General features: G+C 40.8%; 1 protein-coding gene across 10 annotated transcripts in view; it reads left to right on the top strand.

Moving 5' to 3' along the window:
• The window catches only part of otofa (otoferlin a), a 137,172-nt gene that overhangs the window by 16,356 nt on the left and 94,347 nt on the right, over positions 1 to 26,469 (top strand). For all 10 annotated transcript variants that reach the window (XM_049589225.1, XM_049589224.1, XM_049589219.1 and 7 more), the window contains exon 3: positions 20,116 to 20,204. In XM_049589225.1, the coding sequence (XP_049445182.1) occupies positions 20,116 to 20,204 (89 nt within the window). The remainder of the gene's footprint in view (positions 1 to 20,115; positions 20,205 to 26,469) is intronic.

Here is a 26,469-nt window from a genome sequence, read left to right as displayed (position 1 = left end):
AATATGAATGAGGATAGTGATAGTGAGATACTGGCTACAGCTGCATAAATATAAGCACATACACCAAGCAGCAGTAGCAGCCCACGTCTGACACCAGCACACCATCAGGACGGAAACAGAGGGTTGGCAGGGATGATTGGCTGTTGAAACAGGTGATGTGCTTTACATCCTGAAATCAGCTGCCGGCGAATTGACCAACTGCGTTGAAGGTTTAAGCCGGCTTGAGATGAGCTGAGACCAGCCATTTCATACCGCTGGAACTTTTCTCTGCAACGCCCGAAAACAGTTTTGTCTCGTCCCGAATCTTTGGTCTGATTTGGGCTTCAGGGTTAAACACCATGGCCCCCCAATGAAGTACTTTTGTTGCCTGAAACTAACCACAGAAGGGACTCAGGATATGAATCCTGGGCCAAAGCGTCTAAATCCTGTGGTCTATACACCAACCACCCATCCCAAACACCCTCCATATGACTTGCACACAATACAAAGACTTATTTTCTTGCCAACAAACATTGCTAATGTACCGACAAAACCGAATTTGCAGAAGACACAAGTAATTTATAAAAAGAATTTCTAGGGGACAGGGTTGCTGTTTTACTTGTCCTTGTGTCACTGTTAATGCTCTTGCAGTACCTCACCACTAAAAGCCTCATTAGCTTGATCAGGACTCTGAACTCGAGGGCGTGCTGCAGCTGACCAAAGAGAGTAGGAAGAGACCACAGTGAGGTCACTTCCATAAAATTTCCTGAATGCCTCTGTAATCAGGTTTGGGAAGTTAGTGAGTTCAGGCGTATCTGTTATTTGAGAACATACCACTATCAGGGTGAGGTTTTTAAACTAATATTCATCATACCCAGTACGACAGGATTCATATCCAGAGAGTCACCTGATAATAAAAGACTCTTTAAAACATAACCTCATGCATTAGGGTGATCCACCTCTGGAGGTCATATTTCAGCTGATACAGTACTTTGCTGACCACTTGACTAAAAGTAAGAAGAAGAGAAACAGCAGATGCCTTTGGATTGTAGACACAAGCTGGAATATTGCGGGTGCTAAAAATAGTTTATGAACTTCACCAGTTTTTAAAATTCAGGGCTGCTCCAGGGAGGTGCTTTCCCATCTCTGAGTTTACTGAATAAATGATGATCTGAGCAGAATATTTTCCTTGCCCGCTTAGAGTTGGAGAGAGGCTGAAAGCTGAAATTTGAGCATCCAAAATTAGCACAGTAGAATCTTCAGCTGACATACTTACTGTATGGGAACTGATTGATTGAGTCTTTGTTTTTCGGCTGGTTTTCACATTAGTGTTGTAGACACAGAGATGTAAAGAAAACATCCTTTCTGTAGGGAATTCTGTATTTATACTTTACTGTGTGAGCCCTTTGTATGCTCCCATTTCTCTGTTGCTGTTTCTGTGTGTACCCATGTGCATCAGTTTGTGACTACTCTGCCTTAATGAGTCTCTCAAGTAGGCAAAGTAAAGTAGTCCACTTAAAAGGATCACACAAATTTAAAAGTTAATCAATGTATTTCCTGTTAAGCGAGTTTGTGTTTGTTGTACATCCGAAACACAGCCCAGTGTGTAACAGAAACAAGAGTCTAGAGCCACTTTAGCAGCTCTGTGAGGCTGTCCTTGGTCACAGTGGTGCTTTGAACTAATGCTAAAATCAGCATGCTAACATGCTCACAATGACAATGCTAACATGCTGAAGTTTAGCAGCTATAATGTCTACCATGTTCCGCACCTTGGTTTAATGTGTTAGTATGCTAACACCTGCTAATTATCACCAAAACCCATTAGTTTATAGGTATTTAATCACAAACCAAAGTCTTGATTGAATTGAAAATGTGACTTGATAGTGTTGCTGTAAGGAAAAGTCAGTGAGGTACACTTGTCATTCAACACACGTTTGGCAGAGTTTTGCTGGCTGTTGCTGAAACTATAGGCTGTACTTCTGCTCTTTGGTATTACCGCCACCCATACCTAGGGATGTCACGATTATAGATTTTCTTGGTACGATTACTGTCAGAGAAATAATCACGGTTTTACGATTATCACGATTATTATGCATTAATTAATTTCACACTATAAATGTGTAAAATCACATGAACACTCCTTATAGATCTTTAAGTTTCATTTATTTCCATCTGCTCCTGCTTTTTCTTTTATCTCTCAACACAACAGTGATGGTTTTAAGTACGCGTGGCAACTATTTTGTTCATGCATGAAAATATAGTAGCCGAACAACCGGGCTTGGTAAAGTGTTTTTAAGTTGATGTAAAAATAAAGGGCGAACATTTGTGAAATCCCGCACTCGTGTGGACGTGAGTTTCTGCCTGTCGTCTCACTCCAAAGAGCTACACTGACCCAAAACCATTACAACCTCACGCTGTGTGCACACAAACTGCAAAACTATCCATTGAGATGAGCCTTAGCTTGTCACATTGCACTGTAAGCCCAACTCGTATCATACCACTACGCCATTAATTGCAAATGACACGCTAACATATAATTTTTTAATTCAGTGTTACATTAGATAAATTGAGATTGACGTATATTAACCCAGTCATTGTGCATTTACCTTTACTTGTGCATGTAAAGCCGGGTGGTTGTCCCGCAGGTGTTGTATCATGTTGCTCTTGTTTGATCCTTTGGCTGCGACTTTTTTGCGGCATGTTTTACAAACTGGAAAGCCGTTGTCAACAATGACCCCTTGGTCATTTGCGATAGCCAAAATGATCCCACACGGCTGACTTTATCCGTTTTTTGGGGGGGGAATAAGTCTTCTTCATCCATACTTCATCACTCGGAGATGCCGCTTGTGTAACTTTGTTTTCGTTCCGTGCGAGTTGCGCTGACCTACTGTATATGGTTCCGTGTCGCGGCATAATCTTTGGAGAGTGACGGTGTTGAGGAATCTTTATGAATAATTAACCGTGGCATTTAAAATCGCGGTTAATAGTGAAATAAAGTAATCGTGACATCCCTACCCATACCACCACTGAGGACACAAAGGGTATAGAAGCAGATCAAGTGACAGACTCACTCCGAACTCCGAACTCACTCCGAACTCTGAAATCTGATCCAGGTGCCTTTTCTCTGTTTTCTCTGGTCATATAGCACCAATTTCAAAAGTATTTGTATCTTTTTACTACATAGACAGCCCAGTTTTATGAAAAGACCATCTTTCCAGCAGTGAAATACTTATTTAAGATTCATCCAAATGACAGTCCAATAGTTGTTCCCATTTTGCAGTGTGGACCAAAGTGGTGGATGAACTAACAGATCAACATTGTCATTCTGAGAGCCATACTGCTAGTGTCACAAAAAAAAACGACAACTTTTAATCTCCCACCTATGTCTGTGTGGATTTCTGTCTTGAGCGGTGGTGGACAAAATACACAACTCTATTACTTGAGTCAAAGTATAAATACTCCTGGTCAAATATTACTCCAATACCAGTGAAAGTGAAAGTCAAATTATTACTGCAGTTGAAGCACTGAAGTACTTGCTTTTAAAACAACCCAAGTATTCAAAGATCTTTTTTATCTCAATGTATTGTTGTGTATTGTCACAGTACATTTACAGTTTCCAAAAAAACAAACTCAAGTGAAGTACAGATATTCAAAAACTGTACTTAAGTAAAGTACTCAAGTTAAGGTTTTTGAGAATTCCTGTTCAGTAACCAGCTGGGATGAAGTCAAAGGTTTTGTGTTTTGTGGGTGTAGATTAATAGTTTTATCGCAATACAATATTATACTGATATTTTGGAAAACAATCTGAAAATTGCTGATACAGCATCAAAAAGTCTGCCACATTGATTTCAGTGCAATTCAGGGGCCTGTGATTGATATGACAATATCAGTACACATCGTCATTGTCTTTCTTTTAGTCGCTTAAATTATCTACCTGGTGTTAGGATGTTAGCAGTGTTTGAATGTTTGGGAAGCGTATATTAAAGATGATGATTGGTATCGATGTTTTCACTTTGCATTGATAATATTGGATTGTTGATCACTGAATTGATATAGCTCCAGATCCTTGTGTCTTTGCACCCCTCATATACAGTAATGGTTGTATTCTGGTGAGAAGCAGTTGAGGAATGCATAGCTGTTAGCGTTTTGGGGGTACTGTACTGTATAAATATGATACGAGGGAGCTGCTATATTACTGTCAACAGTTTGGATGTACGTTTGTTAGAAGCTTTGTGTTGGGGCAGCTCAGCTCCAACAATAATTATCACCCTTGTTCACAGTTTTTTTTTTTCTGTTCCCCATAAATACATGCCGTTTAATTAATAATTACAACATATTCACTCCCAGTTTGGGCTATTGTTCTGCAGTTTCTAACACAACAAACTTGGATAAATAAGCACCAGATGAACAGGAGGTAGATCTTCTATTGTTGAAAAAGAAAAAGGAGAGAAAAATCCATCTCAGCAGAAAAGTTTTTAAATGAGGGGTGAGTGCTATCTCCCAGCACACCACCGTCTCTTTTCAAGAAGTTGTGAAGCAGCTTACTTGACAAATGTGTTGTTCTTTATCTGTGCACCATCTGGTCTTCCCCAGCAGAAACTGGCGAGCTAATTGCAGTTTTATTAGAGTCCAGCCTGAAACAAAATGAGATTTCATTGGATTAACTTGATAAAAAGTCTTCTACCTGTCCACACTGCTTCTCTATTGCACAACAGGAAGAAGAGCTTAATTCGAAATTGAGATAGCTATCATGTGATGTAACTGCCCCCGTTCTTATATAAAAGTAACACTCACTTTTTTTATGGATTAAACTTTATGTCGTAGTTTGGAGTGGAACATGTCCAAACATTGTGAAAGGCTGGTGTTATAAATGGTTAGTCTTGCATAGTGAAGATTAATAAAATGGCAAACAAAACCAACAGTCAGGGCTTGTAGCTGCTACAAATGTTCAAATTATACATTCTGGATGAGGAAAAATTCTGACTGGATTGATGTCAATATGTCGGCACCCATGGCGTTTTATTTGACACATAGTGTAAATGAGACTGAGATGAATTCAGAAACACTGGAGCATGCAGATAAACTGACACCCGAGAAACAGAGCGGTGATGGAAATGAAAACAGGGGCGGACAGTCCAATTGGAAAAAGTAAATTGAGACTGGGTAGGGGTGGCGGTGGTGGGTTGGATAAAGTGGGCATGTCAGTGAATTGGACAAGATCGGGTTTCTCAGCAGAACCAGCTTATCAGAGATTCTGTTTCATCTAGCCTGTCAAACAGATAACACATCCAGTATGTGTTGCAGTACTCAGATCCTTCACTCAAGTAAAAGTGGAAATGCTACAGTATAAAAAACACCCCAACACTTGTCTGCTGTTTTGCCATTCTGAAACCACAACACTAATGCGTAAACCTGAAATCAATGAGTCGTAACATTGATTTCTATACAGTAAATATGCCAACTGTTTATTCTCCAGTGCCAATGTTGGTTGCTCAGATTTCAGCAGACAACTGTAAGCGGGCAAAGAAAATATTCTATGCTCTGATCATCATTTATTCAGTATACTCAGGAGCTCAGAAGAATGGGAAAGCACCTCCCTCGAGCAACCCTGAATCTTGAAAACTGGTGAAGTCCATAAACTACGTTAGGCCCCAACAATATTCCAGCTTGCGTCTAAAGCCCAGAGGCAACGGCTGCTCCTCTTCTTTGTAGAAGTGGTCAGCAAAGTACTGTATCAGCTGAAATATGACCTCCAGAGTTGGACCACCCCGATGCATAAAGTTATGTTTGAAGAGTCTTTTATTCTCAAGTGATTGATAGATATGAATTCTTTATGAACGGACTAAAAAGACTACAGAGATGAAAAAACGACCACAAAGAATAGAATTTTAAAGTTGTAGCTGGGTTGAGTTCGAGCTCATTTTAACTACTGTGTATTGCTGGGTAGTTTAATCTATAATAGTGCATCCTAGTTTTTGAACTGATTGTATGTTTGTAAAATTTGAACCTGGAAACTAACTAGTAACTATAGCTCTGTAAGTATAACTATAGCAACTTATCCTCATACAGCGGTTCGAATAATATCTTACGAAAACGCACATACAACTCCTCGTACGATATCTAATGATTTAGAACCAAGTGATGTTATGTACTTTAAATTAAATATAAATATAAGGTTACTGTATGTAGGTGAAGTGAAGCTACTGTTGCACTGGTGGACTCTCTTGTATCTAGGGCTGCCTCCGACTAAGAATTTTCCTAGTCCACCAATAGTCATCATTTAGAGCCATTAGTGGACTAGTCGCCCACCTGTTTATGATATTAATGTGATCATTAGTTTATATATTTTTGGTGGGGCAGCACAATGGATTGAGTTCGAGGTCTGAGAAAGAATAGTATAGGCATGCTAATGGGCATGTAGCTACTTCCATGTTTCAGATGATCCATCATGTTTGTAGTCAACGAATGAAGATGAGTTTACATATCACCTTGGGTTTGTCCTTCACCTCCTCAAAATGATCCCACACTTTGGATTTCCTGCCCGACATGCTATACACTAGCCTGTGTAATAACCACAGATACCAACCCTGTAAAATTTGGGGCTGCACATGCAACGTCTTTACCTGCCTGGAAAACGGGAGGTCGGGCGCTGAGTGCTACTGTTGTGCCTTTTTTGTTGCAGCTTTCAAGAGCGCACCAGCAAGTTGTGTCTGAGGTTGCTAAGCAAACTTAAGAAGCATTGTATAGCCTGTTTACCTGAAATCCTGAGTGCAGAGCTGATCTTCTTCCAGGCGCTGTTTATAAGTGTGTAGGCCTATCGTCCATGGAACAGATATGAAGCTCTGGGTACCTGGTACCTGTCAGCTGTGATAGGTTTGTAACATGACCCACATTTTCTGGTCATATAGGTTTTGATTTATTTTGACAGTGCGCAGCTCCTGATAGAGTTTTTCTTTTTAATTTATTTATTTTTCTATGACTAAGCCACCAATGAGGACTTGCCGACTAATGACCTTTTATGGTCGACTAATGTTTGATCGACTATTAGGGGGCAGCCCTACTTGTACATACAGTACAGGCCAAAAGTTTGGACACACCTTCTCATTCAATGCGTTTTCTTTATTTTCATGACTATTTACATTGTAGATTCTCACTGAAGGCATCAAAACTATGAATGAACACATGTGGAGTTATGTACTTAACAAAAAAAGGTGAAATAACTGAAAACATGTTTTATATTCTAGTTTCTTCAAAACAGCCACCCTTTGCTCTGATTACTGCTTTGCACACTCTTGGCATTCTCTCGATGAGCTTCAAGAGGTAGTCACCTGAAATGGTTTCCACTTCACAGGTGTGCCTTATCAGGGTTAATTAGTGGAGTTTCAGGTTAATACACAGCCGACAGCCCTATTGGACAACTGTTAAAATTCATATTATGGCAAGAACCAATCAGCTAACTAAAGAAAAATGAGTGGCCATCATTACTTTAAGAAATGAAGGTCAGTCAGTCCGGAAAATTGCAAAAACTTTAAATGTGTCCCCAAGTGGAGTCGCAAAAACCATCAAGCGCTACAAGGAAACTGGCACACATGAGGACCGACCCAGGAAAGGAAGACCAAGAGTCACCTCTGCTTCTGAGGATAAGTTCATCCGAGTCACCAGCCTCAGAAATCGCAAGTTAACAGCAGCTCAGATCAGAGAGCAGATGAATGCCACACAGAGTTCTAGCAGCAGACCCATCTCTAGAACAACTGTTAAGAGGAGACTGCGAATCAGGCCTTCATGGTCAAATAGCTGCTAGGAAACCACTGCTAAGGAGAGGCAACAAGCAGAAGAGATTTGTTTGGGCCAAGAAACACAAGGAATGGACATTAGACCAGTGGAAATCTGTGCTTTGGTCTGATGAGTCCAAATTTGAGATCTTTGGTTCCAACCGCCGTGTCTTTGTGAGGCAGAAAAGGTGAACGGATGGATTCCACATGCCTGGTTCCCACTGTGAAGCATGGAGGAGGAGGTGTGATGGTGTGGGGGTGTTTTGCTGGTGACACTGTTGGGGATTTATTCAAAATTGAAGGCACACTGAACCAGCATGGCTACCACAGCATCCTGCAGCGACATGCCATCCTATCCGGTTTGCGTTTAGTTGGACGATCATTTATTTTTCAACAGGACAATGACCCCAAACACACCTCCAGGCTGTGTAAGGGCTATTTGACCAAGAAGGAGAGTGATGGAGTGCTGCGGCAGATGACCTGGCCTCCACAGTCACCGGACCTGAACCCAATCGAGATGGTTTGGGGTGAGCTGGACCGCAGAGTGAAGGCAAAGGGGCCAACAAGTGCTAAACACCTCTGGGAACTCCTTCAAGACTGTTGGAAAACCATTTCAGGTGACTACCTCTTGAAGCTCATGGAGAGAATGCCAAGAGTGTGCAAAGCAGTAATCAGAGCAAAGGGTGGCTATTTTGAAGAAACTAGAATATAAAACATGTTTTCAGTTATTTCACCTTTTTTGTTAAGTACATAACTCCACATGTGTTCATTCATAGTTTTGATGCCTTCATTGAGAATCTACAATGTAAATAGTCATGAAAATAAAGAAAACGCATTGAATGAGAAGGTGTGTCCAAACTTTTGGCCTGTACTGTACATTACAGCAAATCCCCAGAATACAGAGAAAACTCCTTCTCACCATCCTAAATATTAAACAGCCTATATGGAGCTGGCTGGTAAAGCCTGCTGTAATGAGAGGATGGTGTATACTGCCTATTTCAGCAGTCTGGCCTCATCTCTTTTATCCAGTAAGAATGCATGTAAGCCTGCAGAATCCAAGGGCAGAGGACTGAATCATCATATGATCACAACAAGGCTGTAAACCCAACATAAAAGACTACACCCTGCATAAAGAATGCTCTCACTGTAACATCTAACACTTCCCCCAACCCTTGTTGTGAGTGAATATGAAAGATAGAGCATATTGTTCATAATTAATCATGAAGGTGTTTTCATCCTTTGTGTCCATGGTAACAGTCGTGAGATATCAAAGGATGGTGAGCAGGGGGAACTGAGGACGGCCCGGTCATATATCTGCTCGCCACAATGCTCCAGAGTGGGATCACAGCAGTAATAGCAGCTCTTCAGTTGAGCATTTAGCCCCTCTGATTGGCCACTGTGGCCTCAAGGCCTCCGGTTAGTGAGATCATACCTGTCACTTTTAATGAGAGGCCTCACTTCGTCAATTAGGCTGTGTACAGTGCAGAGGGTTAGAGGGGGTAGCTGGAGATATTAATATGTGTTCTTCAGACAGGCTCAAAAAATAGAGTAGAGAGGAGAATCTAAAATAAGACCAGTGGTGTTGTTTTTATATTAGTGCAGTGGTGATTGCTTTTCAGATTACAATTGCACTATTCTTTATCCATATAATGTGTGATACATTTTGATAAAGTGAGTCAGACTGAATGTTAGAGTAGGCGCATTGCAGCAGTTTTACGTCAGTCAGTGTTCGAGGCACAGTGACTACTTGACAGCTTCAAATCTTTACAAACCAAAACAAGAACACCGTAGAAATCAGATTTGTGATTTTTATTTAAAGCTTTGCACACCCTCACCGGTGTTTTCATTTATTTTGCGGGCTGATTAGACCTCTGCTCCGATTTTTACTAATGATAATTATAGAAGCACAGTGTTTCCCACCATAAAGCTGCAGTCAGACCAAAATCCACCTGGGGAAATGTACTGGCTCAGTGTGTTAACAAAAGCAGGGGACTCTAAGTCTAGGAGCTGGTGTGGTTAGCAGGCAAACAAAAGCAGTCCTCAAAGCTGTAATATACAGCATTTTGTCATGTGCTTATGAAAATATGTCACTGATTAAAAGTGCGCGCACACACACGCACACACACACACAAACACATGTTTGCTGTTGCATTAACGAGTTTTTGAGTTTAAAGAAAGTTTCCCATTTGCTACTTGAAAAGTGTTTTACATACTGTATGAATAATGTCCAGTTACATCAATGCAGAGGATTCACAAAGAGCGAAGAGGATACATGAATGATGGTCTTAGAGGAATACTCCACACACAAAATTGTCATTTGTTTATCAGTTACTCACCCTGTGTTATGTTATTTTTAAGAAATTTCTGATTTTCTCACACCTCCACTGTGGACGAAGAATCCAAAAACCGAAAAAGAAATTCAAAAGGGGGGTGTGTTTAACAATAGCAAAACTGTATCAAAATATGAGTTTACTAGGGTTGTACCCGACTCAGAATTATGTCAGTTGAACTGGACTATGAACATTTGACTTTAAGTTTCTTTTTTTTTTCATGTAGAGGTTGAGAATTTGAACAGGGTTCAGTGTGATGTTCAGGGTGACAGCGATGTTCATGTAATAAATTAACAAGCCCAGTCGGCCCTCTGAGCTAATGCATGCTGACTATGCTAATGATGAATCGGAAATCCAGTGATTAGAAACTTTGACTTTCTAGTGGCAGCCCAACAGTTTACAAACTCTCACACAGCTTGTGCAGTATAATCCAATCTATGTGCTCAGTGCTTCACAAAAATGTGCGTTTTCGTTAAAACCTTTCTATTTAAAACACTTCCGCATATGAGTAGTGTCTGGGCAAGTGACCGCGTTTTATTTCTTCTCAGTGAAATGCACAAGTAGAGTTCAAACACATGCGTTTTGGGCTCTTCGTTCACCGTGGAGGCATGTGAGAAAAACAAAGTTTACTTCATGAATTAAGCATAATACAGGGTGAGTAACTGTTAAACAAACAGTCATTTTGTGAGTGAAATATTCCTCTGAGAGCGTTGTTTCTCGTTCCTGTATAGTTTTTCTTTATGAATAAAAAGACACTCTTTATAATCTAAGAAACATTTAACTTATGTAAGTCACAAGAAATGGGATAGTTTAGAAAGAAAAGAGGGATGTCCAAAGACTTGGTTCCTTAAGTGCATTGATGCACCAAGTCAACAGTCAGCCATTGGTCAATGTCGTGCCGTTGGTGAGCATCTGTCACCCTAGTTCATGTGCTGTGTAGTGCACCATTAGCCCTCGTTGGGCCTTGCCGGCCAAAGGTTCCCTCTGATTGGCAGTTTTGTGCAGATCCATCCATCCATCCATCCATCAAGGGCCAGGTCATGCTAGATGGCTAACTAGCTTCTTGAATCCATCTGTCAGTCTTCTGGTTTCCCTTTTTGAATGACGAATACTAGCACTACTGTCACCTGCTAGTATGGAGAGTTATTTGCTGTCAAGCAGGCAGATACATGCTAGTTGACTACTGGTTGTAGTCTTTGCAGTGTATTCAAGTCCAAGTTTTTGGCTGAGTCATAAGCGACTTGAGGTGACGCTACTGTTGGCCCTTGTTGTCATTAGTTCTTTGATGTCGATTTGGTGTGTCTGGGCCTTAATACTCGACTGCAGAAATTATTGACTTCATCATATTTGTACCATTTTAATATATATTTTAATATCACTTTAATCTGTAGCCTAAAGGTCACAGCACACTCTTAAAATTGTCCAACATCTCTGGGATCTTTATTGGTCCACCTAAAAAAAGTTGTTATCATTTGTCACCAGCAGCCTTACAGCCTGTTAAGAACAGGAATTGTCTCAGCTGACAGGAAATACAGCGATCCCATTAAGGTTTTATCGGGGTAACCATGGCAATGCTGAATCAAACCTAATGACTGTCCATAAATTTCATCTAGTGCGTTTTATTCAAGTGCGTGCATCCATCCAGCAGGCAGATGTAACATGGCAATGTTGCTCAGGGATGGCAGATTAAAATTAAACATTGGGCTGAATCACGACATCACATCATCATTTCATTTATTCATGTCTATTGTGGCTGTTAAATAAATGAATACATCCGGGTAAAGGACATTTGGGGTGAGTGTGTGTGTCTCTACCTGGGGAAAATAGAGATGAAAAGTAGGAGTATGAGCCTTTAAATTTTTAAACTTTGCTTTTAAATACCTCCTTTTTTTTAGAAAGTCAGAAAAATAAGTTTATCGGCAAACTGCTTAGCTTGACAAATGTGAATATTTTGGAGCTTAATGTTGCATAGCACTATCTGAAATTGCTTTCTTCTGAGAAAAATTGCACCTTTTTCAAAAATGCAGGAGTCAATACTGCAAGAGTATTGTGTTTTGATTTTTGTTACCCTGTAGCCAAATTCCATTTGATTGTTAAAAACTTGTTTACAGCCGAAGCATGCTTAACTCTTTCCACTTTCTCGCTTAATAAATTCTCTGCTCTCATTTTATTCATCGACCATGTGTGGGTATTCAAACCACTGTAAGCACTTCTGCTCGTCATGGTGGCTGTGAAGGCATTAGGCAACATAAACAGCTTACTCCTTCATGTTGAGGATTCATGCATGTGTGTGGAGAATGTGGACTCCAGAGATAAGTAGTCTTGGACAGCAGAGAATGAAGACAGGCATAATGGAGATGACATGGCTGTGAGTGGAAGCTTGGTTGGTACATCTGTGTTTGTGTGTGTAGAAAAGAAAAAAGGTGGAATGAGAACCTGCACCAACACATGTGCATGTGTATTGTCTGTGCAATCACAGATTAAAATGAGTGGTTTTCCTCCTCTGGAGAAATTAATGTGGTTGCCTAGAGTCCCCAGTGTTGGATGAAGAAAACATAATCAGGTTTGCAGTTGTGTGTATGTGTCATTTTAGCTACAGTGTGCTCCGGTATGTGTATATTAGACATCGTTCCCTCCATTACCAGTGTGCGCTGTCATCCGTGCAACATTAACACCATGCTGGGACTCCTTTTCTCTCCCCCCTTTCTCTCGGCTGTGCAAACACACTGGAGGAGATTTAGTTGTAAATGAGATGTGGCACGACTCCGTTAGCCATAATCTCAGCCAACGACCATCACTCTGAGGGTGTCTGCAGGCTGATTGTTGCCAGTGAAACGCAGCTAAGAAAGAGGCAGCAGTACTGGTCATGCCTGGCTGAGGTCCGGGAAGAGAGAGCACAGACTGCAGGGCCTCAGGGCAGAATGCAGAGTGATGGTTTAATGCAGTGCACATACTATTGTAGGGTTGCCATTGACCAACATATGTGTTATTCTACATGTATGCATCTGTATAAAGAAAAGAGGATCGCACTTAGAGTGGCATTAATGCAGATGCACACATTCAAACACACACACACACATCCATACAGTAGATCTTTGAAGGCAGGTCTACCAGTAGCAGGTGGGAACCCCAGGATTTGGTAATGGGACAATCCTGATGGATCGCTTGCCTGACAGCCCGCAGTGTTTTCATGAGTGAGAGGCCAACATCAGCAGGGGGTGAATGAGTTTTAAATCACCTGTGAAACCCCCTCTGCCCTCTTTCCCAAGATATTATAGTACAGAGGAGAAGGCTCAGAGGTGATTTACTGAACGTCAGTCAACACATTTAGTCATCATGTTTCTAAACTTGCGGATTAATGTTTTTGTTCTTTAATTAATTTTGCTGCCTTGTCATAGTAATCAACACAGAAGGGCCGAGTAATACATCACAGCTTTATGGCAGACTTTACTGCTGTGCATGTTAATGCCTGTAATGGAACTGGTGAATCAGAATTGCTTAGATGCTTTTAGCACACCAATCATAATGTACTTATGTCATAGACATTACCCACTTGATATTTCTATATTTAAATAATATTCTAAAGGCACTCCTTTTAAAATATCCATATTAATTAAAGTGATTCATGGTGAATGAATAATGCTCTGTCAATGTAAAGCCAGTAGCAACAGACCTGAAAGGAGTTCTGGGGATATTTCCGTTCTAATTTGAGGTTTGATTAGAAGTTAAAGAGGGATGCTGGAAACATCTGTGAAACATTTCCAGAAAAACTGAAAGTACTTTTTATTTTGATCCAAAAATAATCACACGGATGCAACAACAACAAATTTCAGTAAGTCCCAACAAAACAGAAACAATGCAACACAGATAATATATTATTAGTATCCTATAGTATTAGATTTTAATCTATATGTGACAGTAGCAAGGAGAGGAATAACTTCCTGTTGTGTCCCTTTGAATCACTGTCTCCCCTCTCTAAATTGAACACATTGCAGGTGGACTCTTCATAACTTCTTTTTTTTTTGTCCAGTTCCAAAAATACAAAATCAATACATTGTGGCAGATGTTGTTATGGTTGCGGGCTGACACAAATAAATAGATGTGTGAAAAACCCTGCATTATGTATTATTTATATTTTTTTTTTGTTCAATGATTAAAAAACAGCTCAACTGTACAACTGTAAGAAACTTTTGTATATTCTTAACAGCTTAGTGATCATGGTTATGGGGGAAAGAAAAATATTACTGATTCTATTTTTTTTTTTATTTATTTATTTATTTTTTTACTTCAGTCCCATCATACTTTGTCTTGCATTAACCTCTCAGCTTCCAGCTGGTTACCTGAGGCTGGTACTGAGTGCACATTTAAATCATGACAGGGAGAAAGTCATTTTCTCTCAAAAACATAGCCAGTGGGATAAAGCAGCGACACTAAATATACACATCAATTTGCATAAGAAATAAAAAAAAAAAAGAAAAAAGTTACAATTGTCGTCTGCTTGTACTGATCAATTTGACCCAAACAAACATGATCACTTTAAGCATTTTCCATTGTAATTTATTTATTTATTTTTTCATACATATACGCATATCTGATTTGTACTGTTTTTAAACTCTACTATACAATAAATATCTACTGATGATTCCAACAAAGTCACCACTGCCATTATTAGACAATACAGTTACAAGAATGTACAAGAACAGTTTGGCTTGATTAGATTTACAATTCATTTGAAGATTTTACACATCACTGTCGAGGCTTGGATGGGTTTGATGGGTACCGAGATATATATCACAGACCGTTCATTCCCACAGGATCCACTTTACTTTGGAAGAACCTGTGTGATGGCTTCAGGCTGTCTAAACCTATGTCATCTAATATCTATTAATGACTCTATTACCTTGTTTTATGGCCTTTCCTATTACCTTTTAAGTAGTGTGTGTTTCATCCTTAATGAAGTACTTTTTATAAATTATTTAATAACTGTGACTGTACTTGATTTAAGTGAAGTGATTACAACTCATCTCCCTCTTTGACTGTTCTGCTGACAAACTAACTCTGCTAATAAACGGACTCAGGACTCATGTAATTCATACGTTACTTCAAGAGCGATGTACTGTGTGTCTACTGGAGTGAAAATACAATGAAATCACCATAGTGAGAGTCTGATCAGCCTGACAAAGCCAATTAGTAAAGACATCACTGAGGAGAATTGCGGTGAGAAAGATTTAAAACAAAGATGTGGTTACTTTTTTCCTTTTCCTGTCTGAGCTACATGAAAGAGCAACCTGAAATCTCTTTAAACTAGAATTTCACAGCTAATTAAAGCGAAAATACCAAAATAGGGTTATGCTTCAAAGCTTTATCACATCTCACAACCTCGACTTTTTTCTCAAGGATACCCAAGACATTTTCAGGAATTGCTTACCATACAGTTTTGCTTGGCTCCTGCTTTTTCTTGTTTTACCTTATGGCTAAATAGCTAATCGATATTCGCAGTCGGTGCTATAGAACCTGGAGATGTTTATGGTGATAAATAAAATATTGTGATGTTTTATTCCCTCCATGACAGCATGTAGGGATCTCAAACACTTCAGAGGAACATAATGTATGCTGACATAAGGCCTTCTGTTTGTGGACTCTGATTTACTTAAAGCAGTCTGAGGCTGTCTGACTCCCTCGTTTACTCATTCACTTCACACTATATATTGGACACAAAGTAGTTTACTCCATATTGAGCAGTAAATTGAGATTTTTGGAAGCCTACTGATTGCATTGGAAAAGCATTTTCACACTAATTTCATTCGTTTTATAGACTGTAAACACTCCTGAAGGTGTGGGTTATGAGTTTGTCGATGCATATGAATATCTGAGCATTTAGTTGGATGTAAATCTTCATTTAGAACATCACATTGGAACTGTTAATTAGAAACTCAAGTTCAGACTGAGGTTATGATATAGATTAAAGTCATGTTTCACTCCATCTTCACGTACGTGTTTGGAGCCAGATGCATAAACAATTCATTAGTGGTTGATGCTACAAATGGCCACATCCCTGCATAATGATAGCAGGGGCCTGTATCATGAAGCAGGATTAATGTTTTAGCGAGGTAACTTCAGGGTTAACCCTGGGTTTTCGGTCTCACAAAGCCAGTTTAGTTCTTATCGGGATAGATGACCATGCTAACTAACTCTGAACGGCTATCCTGCTCCGGAGCAGGGTAAGTTCAGGGTTGAATCTGATCCTATAAAATGCACCACCCACTGGCCAATAAGCTGTTTGGAAAAAAATGACTCTGCTGACAGAAATGCAGCCCAGTCATGACGGGAAGTTTAATTAACTTGATTGATTTTGATTTGAAAGTTTATTTTGAACATTAAAAAAGAAAAGAAAGCAACAACAACAGGCAATGAAAAGATTGTTCAAAAAGGAGTGGAAAGAAGTCAAAATTTCATCCCACCCCTTCATAAGAAAGAAACTGATCATTTGTGGACACTTAATAGCACCATTAATTAGTGCCAACATTTTTTTTGTTGGTGGAAATGATCCCTGTTAAAGATAATGGGCTTAATTGACAGCTTTGCTGCTGGAAATGTTGAAAGTAGCCTATCATGTCTACACTTAATGGTGTTTGAGGGATTTTCCTTTTTGTTTTTTAAAGAGGGAGACTAGGTATATTTTTGCGCAGCTGTTAATGTCTTACACAGCTCAATATCAGGATGATTTTGTTCAGACTATCAATTTGGTGTTGATTGATTTAATTGTGGCGTCAGCTTTAAGCTTTATTAGGGATGCACCAAAATGAAAATTTGTGGCCGAAGCCGAAGCCGAATAAAATCAAACGCTTGGCCAAATACCGAATACTGTTGTTTAGTTTTTCATTAGTTTTTGCAGATGAACTCCCTCCACGGTACCAAAATTGGGACCCACGGTACCAGTGAAAGTATCACGGTTCTGAGTAGTATCACGATACCACAGCGAAAATGAGGCAGATGTGCCTTTTGTCATTTATAAAAAGATAAATCTCTTTTCTATAATACATCAATGATATTTCAATGGAATAAATTACTTATTGACTTATTCATACTTCAAAAACAGCATCAGTAAGTGATTAACATAGGGGGGATCAAAATAAAATAAATTAATAAAATAAAAATCAACCAGCCACCCTCCTCCCCTGACAAGTAAAGAACAGTCCCTTCATAAGTAAAGAACAGTCCCTAAAGTGCGGTGAGGTTTGTGGACCGTTACTTGCCACAAAGAGAGAAATGTGAACGGCTCGTTTCTCCTCTGACACGTCACATACCTGTGTGCCGCCACGGCTCGCCTGTCCAGGTACTACTGGGCAGTCATGACGCCAAGAAGAGGACATTATTGGAGCCGGACTTCTCCGTCGCCGGTAAGCCTATGGGTGCCGTATTTGACAGGAATACATTCCTGTCTGTGTCTGTGACCCCCGTTCAACCCACAACCGGCGGGATTCGCCGTTTTGTTTCTGCTGCTGGTTGAAATCTGTACTCACACAGCGTGCTGAATGATTTTTTTTGCTCACACAAAACTATTTTAGTCGCAAATGCGAGTGCGGCGATGGAGGTAGTAAAATATTGCCACACTGCCAACATTTTACTCCGTCCGTCACCGCACGCTGTTTGATTGCGTTATCATTCCGTTATTATTCGGCCTTGTTTTTCACTTATTCCACTGAATACCGAATGTGTGTTTTTTTTGCAATATTTGGCCGAATATATTTGGTTACCGAATATTTGGTGCATCCCTAAGCTTTATTGTAGCATATATAACGTTATGACAAAGAAGACCAATTTATCAGACGCAGTGATGTTAGACGATAATTGTAATACACGCAATTCATCTACACAATATTGATTTCATGGGATTCAAGGGTGTGATCAGTGTCAGATGTACAGGTACAGGTACTGTAGCTACTTGAACCAGTGATGAGTAATTTAACCTACACATAATTTTATTTGCTACCTTGTTTTGTCTTGATTTTTCCCTCTCTCCTCCTCTATTTCTTCTTTCCTCACCCGTTTTTTTTTTTCTTCTCTATTATGTGATTTCAATGATGTTTTGACGGGGGATTTCTTTGATAAGCTTTTAGTGGCTTCTAACCTCTACGGCACTTTTCTTTTTTTAATCTTGTAAATGTTATACTGTCTGTTTTTAACATTATGTGCAAATAAACTAATCTAAACTAAAACTAAACATTATTCATTCCGTTATGCGTTGCCACGCATGTTTCCTCCTCCTGCAGCTGCCACAGTGTTTGCCTTTTCTGTAATGTTGCTTTTCTCCTCCTCATATTTTAGTAGAATTAATCTCTGATCCTCACGAGAAATACTTTCTTTTTCCTCACATACGGCGCTCTGTGAGGATGCTCAGTGACGTTGAGTGACGCTCAGTGACGCTGTGCTTTTCTCATGATTGTGATTGGTCCGCTGTGTGCACGTTCACGGCTCTTGATAAAGCAACCCTGGGCTGAGTTACTGAGTTGATATCCAGTGTCCTGATACTGATTATCCTGATTGCCATTGTTAGGGTTAGTCAACCCAGGATAGGTCTGAGTAACCTAGGAAAGGTTGATCTCGCTTTGTGATACAGGCCCCAGCTCTGGCACCATTGGAGAACTTTGCCATTGTGACACAGCTGGGCAGCTCTCTGCTGGTCCGTCTTGTATTTACTAGTATTCTTCTTGTCCTTCGCCTTGCCGTCTCCGTTGTCTCTTCTTTCTCCTTCAGAGGAAATCTAACTTCCCATGCAAGAAAATAAACCAAACTTGGCACATAGGTCCAGTCCCATGCTAACCTTCCTCAAAGGGAATTTTGGGCCAGTAGTCCTGATGGTGGTGCTGCAGCGACTGTTTAAAGTTCAAAAATTCAAAACAAATGGCAACTGGCTTCACATCTTTCACTAAACTATAGGCGCAGTTGTGAAGACACTTTTGTAAAATCCAACCTATTACAAATTATGAAGTCTGTCGCTGTGTTTTTATCAAAAACTGTAAAAATAATTAAACCTATCTCCACCCACATATTTTTCTTAATATACACCAAACTTGCTATACGCCATCTTCAGACTCTCCTAAACAAACTCATCACACAGATTTTTGAATGATCAAAAATTGAGCCTACAGTGCAACAAAATGTGTCACTGTAAACAGCTACTGCAAATTCTCACTAAAAACTTCAATATTCATAAAAAAAAAAAAAGACAATATTTTGCCGTCGGGGTAGATTTCAGAATTGTATAGCAAAACCAGAATTTTTGATAGCATTTTGAATTCTGCCATCATGTAGCCTATAGCAATCAATGGAAAAAGAGCATGTTTAAGCATCATTTTTTCACCTATGGATCGATCAGTCTTTGTAAAAAAGACTATCCAGATGTTTTCTATGTTGTCTATATAACGTTTTCAAATTCTCAGACTTTTGTCTTGATAACTGAATCTTTGACACTAGTTTGAAATCTACCTGTAAATACATGTACACCTGTAATGCTACACCCTGGTGGTTGGCTGTATTATAGTGTGAAGTCACCTCTAAATTCGACACTGGTGAGGTAGCACAACTTGATAACAACTTACCATTGGTGTCTTAAGGCTGTGAGTTCAAGTCCCAGGTGGTGCAGATTAAACATGCCGATGCCTCCTCAGACATTTTGCTGTGTGGGTTGGAAACACGATTTCAAAGATATTTCACAGATTGATGATATTTTTGGCCCACAAAGTTCTGCGGATGGATCCTCATGGGTTTGTTATTTGACTTCCTCCTTTTCCTCCTTTTCCTCTTCATCATCCTCCACTTCTTAGGTTCCTTTTATTCTTCTTCCCTTTTCGAACACCATAGCCATTAGGCTTTACACACAGTTTGTTTATCCATTAGGGGTTTCCCAGCACATACAGCTCCATTACTACAGCACCATTAGCCATTAGTGTTAGTAATCAAAACAATTTCTATAACCTTTAGTTGCAGCCCTACTACCTTCTAAACCTGTCATATTCTGTCTGTTTCCCCAGCTATTTCGATGGCCCATCGCCAGCAGGCTGGATGGAAACGAGATGCTGGAGATCCAAGTGTACAATTACAGCAAAGTCTTCTCCAACAGGTAAGGCTGTACTGCTGCTTCCGGCTTGTCCTTAAACCACATTTACCACAACAAACAGCATTTCAGGAGTAAACTGTTTGTGGCTTCAGTGCCCTTTCTGCCTTCCTGTCACAGCATTTGAACAATCTGGACCGACACCCAGGGCATGTTTCTGTGATGAAGGAGAGGAAGCTTGTATTCCCAGAGAGCTTGTTCTAAATTGACTAAATTGTGTGTGTAACAGACTGCAAACCACAGAGCTGACCATGAATGAGTTTCACATCGGGAGGGGAGTGGATGTAATGAAACCGCATTAGATCCTCAGTAATGGCCACATTTGTCACTTTACACTCTCCAAACCAATCAGGTCATGAAAAACGCACATGGTGCTTGAGCAGGTTGAATCTGTTTTATGCTGTGATTATCTACAGTGTGTGTTTATTATGATACTGGTTTGACAAGTTTATTGATGATGATATTTCCAAGTCAGACACACTTTGCTGTTGAGGTTCGTATGTTTTTACTGACAAATCCCAAGCTGAGGAGGATGCATTTTAATAGTGAGACAATTACAGTTCTTACATTAATGACTGAAGTGCTCAGACCTGCTTTGAAGGATCTGTACAGCAGTCTAGTTACTCCAAAGAAATCATTTGTGCAGATGCAATGGTAGAAACAGGCTTGTTGAGTAATTTCCCTCTGCTACTCCTCATCATCACCATCATTTTTCTTCATCTTAGTTTCCCTTGAAGTGTATTTCTCACTGTAGCCCCTTACGATGATGTGTCCGGATCTGATAAGACGTAGGCTGGCTGTGTCAGGAAGTCTGTCCGTCTCCTGCGTCACAAAACAAAAACAATCAGATCATTACGGCTGCTGGGTTTAACTGGCCGACTGGTTGATGTGTCCAGACTGAGGACACATTTTGTTGCCCACACAGTCATTAAAACTTGGTATGGGTGTCTCTGTGTATGTGGGTGGTTATGTGTGTGTGTGTACAACAGTCTTTGTATCTTTGGCTGTGACTAGCAGCTCTACAGAGAGGGGAAGTCCCTCCCCATCTGATCTTATTTTGGAAAAAAATGCATGGTAGTCTGTATAGAGAGACAAATCATTGTTTTTTATGTGCTGTGAGTCACACATATGTTTGTCAGTTTAAAAGATAATTTTGCAAGTCAAGAAATTCACAGTTTCTTGTAAAAATGTTTATGTGTAAGACTGAAAATGCATAATTAGAACAACTACACAAGTTGTGTGATGCCATGCCTTTTTACGCTATGATGCCTATGTGTTTGCTGATTAAAAAAACAGAAGCTGCTGGATAAAACTCAGCAGGTAAGATAACATTACATTTGTACCTTGAACATAGTTTTGTTACCCATTTACCTAGCTGGTATAATAATTTAAACTTCGCCTCTCTATTGCTCATGCTGTCAGTTGGTTGGTCGACAGAAATTTCCTGACCCTTTGGGAGCAGTTTTTGCCTTACAGAAGGCTGAAGTTTGGCATTGATGTCACCTGTGTATGAAGGTTTGTGTTGGTGTTAATGCCAAATGATGTAGGTGCTGACACTTCCAGTTGCCTCTCTGTCAGCTCCGCTAAATTTGTGCTTAATTTAGGCTCCTATTTTGCAAGTTTTGGTGGTGCTTTTTGTGTTTAGCTTTAGATGTTGGTGGCAGGTGGGTGCAAGTTACTCATCGGGATGAGGAAATCAAGTCATCAGTCTGTAAATTCTCCTACTGTTAACTTCTGCTAGCTAGTTGCTACCTATCTAGATCAAGGTTTTGAAATGTAAACATTGAGGAAAGATTGAGGAAAATGGGCACCTGCTGAACCAGCATCCTGCTAACCACTGCACAGGTATTGGATAAAAAACTGGATGACCTGCATGCCTGCCTCATTTTCCAAAGAAACATCAAGAACTGCAATATCCTTCGATTCACTGAAGCTTTGGCTAAATCCTGGACATTGTTATTCAACCAAAAGGCTCTTCTTCTATATGCTGATCTGGTCGAGCAGAGCAGGGGGAGGCGTGTGCTTTAAGATGACTGGTGTGTTGGTGGAAATGTCCTGGTCCTGCTGTGTATCACTGCTGTGCACCATGCAGAGCTGGCTGCAGAGCGAAGTCGCTGCCCTTGTTCGGGTGGAGCAACCATACGGCCATCGAGGTCAGAATGTCTGGACAGTTAAATCATTCCACAACCAGAAACCATGGGTTACCAGAACCATCTGGAAACATGGACAAGTACAAAGCAGCAGTCAACAATGTAAGAAGATGCAAAAAGTTTCAGGAGCTGATGGGATCACATTTCACTGGAGGTGTACTTTGTATAATTACATGTGACAAATAAATGATTGCTTGATTAATTGAATTATTGGCTAGATAGGTAAGGGGAGGGGTTGCATCGACAGTGGCCTATTGTATGAAGGCATAAAACTTCCAAATGGATTTACAGACTTAACTGTTTTTGCCAGTTGTCAAAAAGAGGCCACGCGTGGATGCATGTGTGTACATGATCACAGCTATTGTGATTTTGCTCTTGTTTCTGTGTGACCTTATCTTGTCTGCCATGTGTGAATGCATGAACTGTAGGTGGTGACACATTGCTCATCCACTCATAAAGACGACTCAGAGCTAAAAGCCGTTGACAGCTGTGCAGACTGATGTTGTATCAGCTCTACATCAAGGCAGCTCTTCGCTGTCATCATGATTTTTTCTGGTGCCACTGTGTGGAAGAGAAACAAAAACAGGAGAGCCACACATGACAATGACACACACACACACACAGGTTCAGAAAGTGAAGTATAGCTTAAAGTTTGTGATCCAAGTAGCCTGATAATCATACTTAAATGCCACTTCTCTTAGTTTTTTATTCTGGCATTGTCTTCATGTCAGCCATTTTCTGTCGCAGTGTCGGTTAATCTGTTGGTTGGTCCACCACTTTGGTTCAGACTGAAATGTCTCAACAATTATAAGATTTACTGCCATATAATTTTGTACTGACATTGATGGTCTCCAGAGGATAACACCTTGTGAATCTGGCTATCCCCTGACTTTTCCTCTAATGCCACCATAAGGTTGACATTTTAGTTTTTTTAGCGCAATAGCTCAAAAACTATGCAATGAATTATGATAAAATTTGGTAGTGAAATTCTTTGTACCCAAAGTATGCATCCTTAAGACTCTTTCAGTCGCCTCGCTTTTTATGGAGCATCACCAGCAGGTCAAAATTCTCACTTATCCTGTGAAGTGTCTCAACATATAACAGAGAGATTGACACTTTTTTTTAATATATATTCATGGTACCCAGTGGATAAACCCCTGCTGATTTTGGTGACCCCTTATCTTTTCCTCTAGGGCCAACATGAGGTGCACATATGTGTTTTTTAGTGAAATATCTCAACAACTGTTGAATGGATTGTCATTTAATTTGGTACATGCTTTCATGTCCTGCTCAGGATTAATTTTAACAACTTTGGTAATCCCTTAACTTTCTACCTTTGGCTTACTTTGGCTTATGACCAAATACCTGCAAATCTGATGACATTCCCATCAGCCTCAGTTGTAATGCTGTTCAGTGCCAATCAGCAAATGGTCAAATCCTAAAGTTGTTTTTTCTTTGTATTTCTACTTCTCTAGCTCTGCCACAGGAAGATAAGGCACCCATTCTTTATCTCGCCAGCAAAACTGCGGCTGGCCTGCTTGTTTTTCTGTCAAAAAATCGACCAAAACACCAGACCCTTTTTGAATTTTTGAATTAAAAATTGGAGACATGGGCAGCAGTGTGGAACCAGTCTCTCATCATTCTGGTGTGGCAAACCCAAAAATCAAGTATTAAAACCAGGCAAAGCATATGTGAGGTACTTCGCAGTTTTAGACACAGAAATGGTGGATACCAGTTTTCCATAAGAGGGAAAATAAGCAGGAGAAAGAAAGAAATGGTATTACTATCTTTAAACCAGGTGCAATTAACACTTTTTCATACACTCACTGCTTGATAAGGCCACAACCTCAGATGCACATGCACAGGCAAAGTATACACTCAAACAAATGTGCACATAAGCAGGTACCCTTGAATTCAAAGACGCTGAACCGCAAAAACACACACACACACACACACACACACACACACACACACACACACTCACACTCACACTCACAACTACAACACAACCTGGCACTCATTGAAATGGATGAATAATTCAAGATGAGTCATAGCCTGTGTTGTTCTCACACCTGCTCCATATGTCCACAAGCAGCATCATTACCAGGGTAACTGATCTGCCTCATCACTGTCTGCACCAACACACTGTAAGGCCAATGTGTCACACTGTGCGACCACAAGTGCGATCGTATTACCACAATACAAAGAGAAAGCGATGGTGCGGGATGGCCTGGTGCTGTAGTGGCATATAGACCATGTTTTATGATCTGTTTTCCCCCGAGGCTGAAAGATATTGCTGTTATATTCTGCACACTGAGGTATACACTGTGTGTGAGTTACTGAGCACTGGAACAAAGAGGAGGTTATATGATTGTATCGTCAAGGTCTTAAACCTGAGGTCAGTGGCTCCCAAGGGGTCCATGGAGCAATATCAAGGGGTCCTTGGAAGTGGAATGAAAATATTATTGTTATTTTTTAGTCAGATGTTTTGCAGTAAGCTCAGTGCATGATTACCACTGCTACTGCGTCCCAATTTACGGTTTACCTAACAATTGTCACAATGAAACCTAAAATTGTCACTGCTGTGATAACTTTCTGGAGTGGTAACATCCTGTCTCACAGTGTTATGAGCTGCTGTGCAGGGTTACGGTGTCTGATAAGCCTTCAAACCCACAGATCTATTACTCTCACTGGGCCAGATGTTATTTCATGTCTCACTGGTACCCGAAGCTACATGCCCCACCAACACATCTCATTGAATTGTTTTCAGTCTGACTGCCTGCAACAATAAGATGCCTCTGACTGAGGATCTCAGGCTACATGTGGGGCATATGAACATAAAAGCTCTGCAGTGCAGCACGGTGCCAGGTTTTGAAGGGACTTAATATTATACCGCAAAAAATATTTAAAAGTAGAGCGAGAAAGTCCAGGCAGCTAAAATGTAGCCACCAGTGTAAATAGGCTACAGTAGGTGTTATGTGTCTCTAAATTCAACTTAACAGCCAGAATGGCTGCTGAGTTTAGGACACTCTGGAGCCTGAATGCTTCTTGGTTAAGACAAGTACAGAACAGTACAATAGTGTAGCCATAATGAAAAGCCTACCCTACATACACTATTGCACAGTATACCGAAAATGAGTTAATTAAAAACAGTTCGGTAATAGAATTTCCCAACATTCGGTACTTGTTATTGTTCAAATGTGTCATCATCTGGGGACACTTGGCTGTGCATTCATCCCTGTTATACAGTGCAAGCCTGGATTGGATTAAGAGGGGAGCTATGCCTTACCATGTCTACTACTTAACGCTCCAGTAGGCAACATTGTTTTGGTATAATTGAGTAAAAATTTTATAATATCCTCTAAGCATAATGTAAATCAAGTGGTCTGAGACATACAATAGGTTTCTGCACCTCACCACAGCTCTGTGTTCAGCCTCTAAAGAATCAGTATCGTGCCGATGTGCATCAACCAATCAAAGGTCAGCTCAGACCACTGCGTTCCTATTGGCTGTTCTACTGCATATGTGCGTTCCCGTGCCGCCGGCACAAGGGGAGAGCAAGCAGCAATGGCGAACAGTGCACCAGGTAAAATAGCTATTCCAGCATTGGCTACAACTGCCTACACGGCTAAACAGCCCAAAAAAAGGAAGACAGAACTCGGTTCCCCGGAGCCCCGGAGGGAGGGGAAGGGTGAGGTGGGGCCGGGCCCGGCCGGAGGGCACAAGGGTCGGCCGTGGGAGCGGAGCCGAGGGCTTTCCGCGGAGAGGGAGAGCCGAGCCGAGGGGGTATATGTGCGGGGCCGCGAGGGAGGGATGGCGTGGGCTGCTGCGCGGTGAGGGAGAGCCAAGGCTCGGGAGTATGTGCGGGGCCACGAGGGAGGGATGGGGAGGGCTGCTGCATGGTGAGGGAGAGCTGAGGCTCGGGAGTATGTGTGGGGCCGCGAGGGAGGGATGGGGAGGGCTGCTGTGTGGTGAGGGAGAGCCGAGGCTTGGGAGTATGTGTGGGGCCGCGAGGGAGGGATGGGGAGGGCTGCTGTGTGGTGAGGGAGAGCCAAGGCTCCCAGAGAGGGAGAAAGAGAACCAAGTAGGATAAAATACTCACATGCTCGTCTGGTAGGAGG

This window comes from Epinephelus fuscoguttatus, linkage group LG11, assembly GCF_011397635.1.
Source record: "Epinephelus fuscoguttatus linkage group LG11, E.fuscoguttatus.final_Chr_v1".
NCBI lineage: Eukaryota > Metazoa > Chordata > Actinopteri > Perciformes > Serranidae > Epinephelus > Epinephelus fuscoguttatus.
The sequence above is the reverse complement of the archived record's forward strand: the minus strand, read 5'-3'. Positions and strand labels throughout refer to the sequence as shown.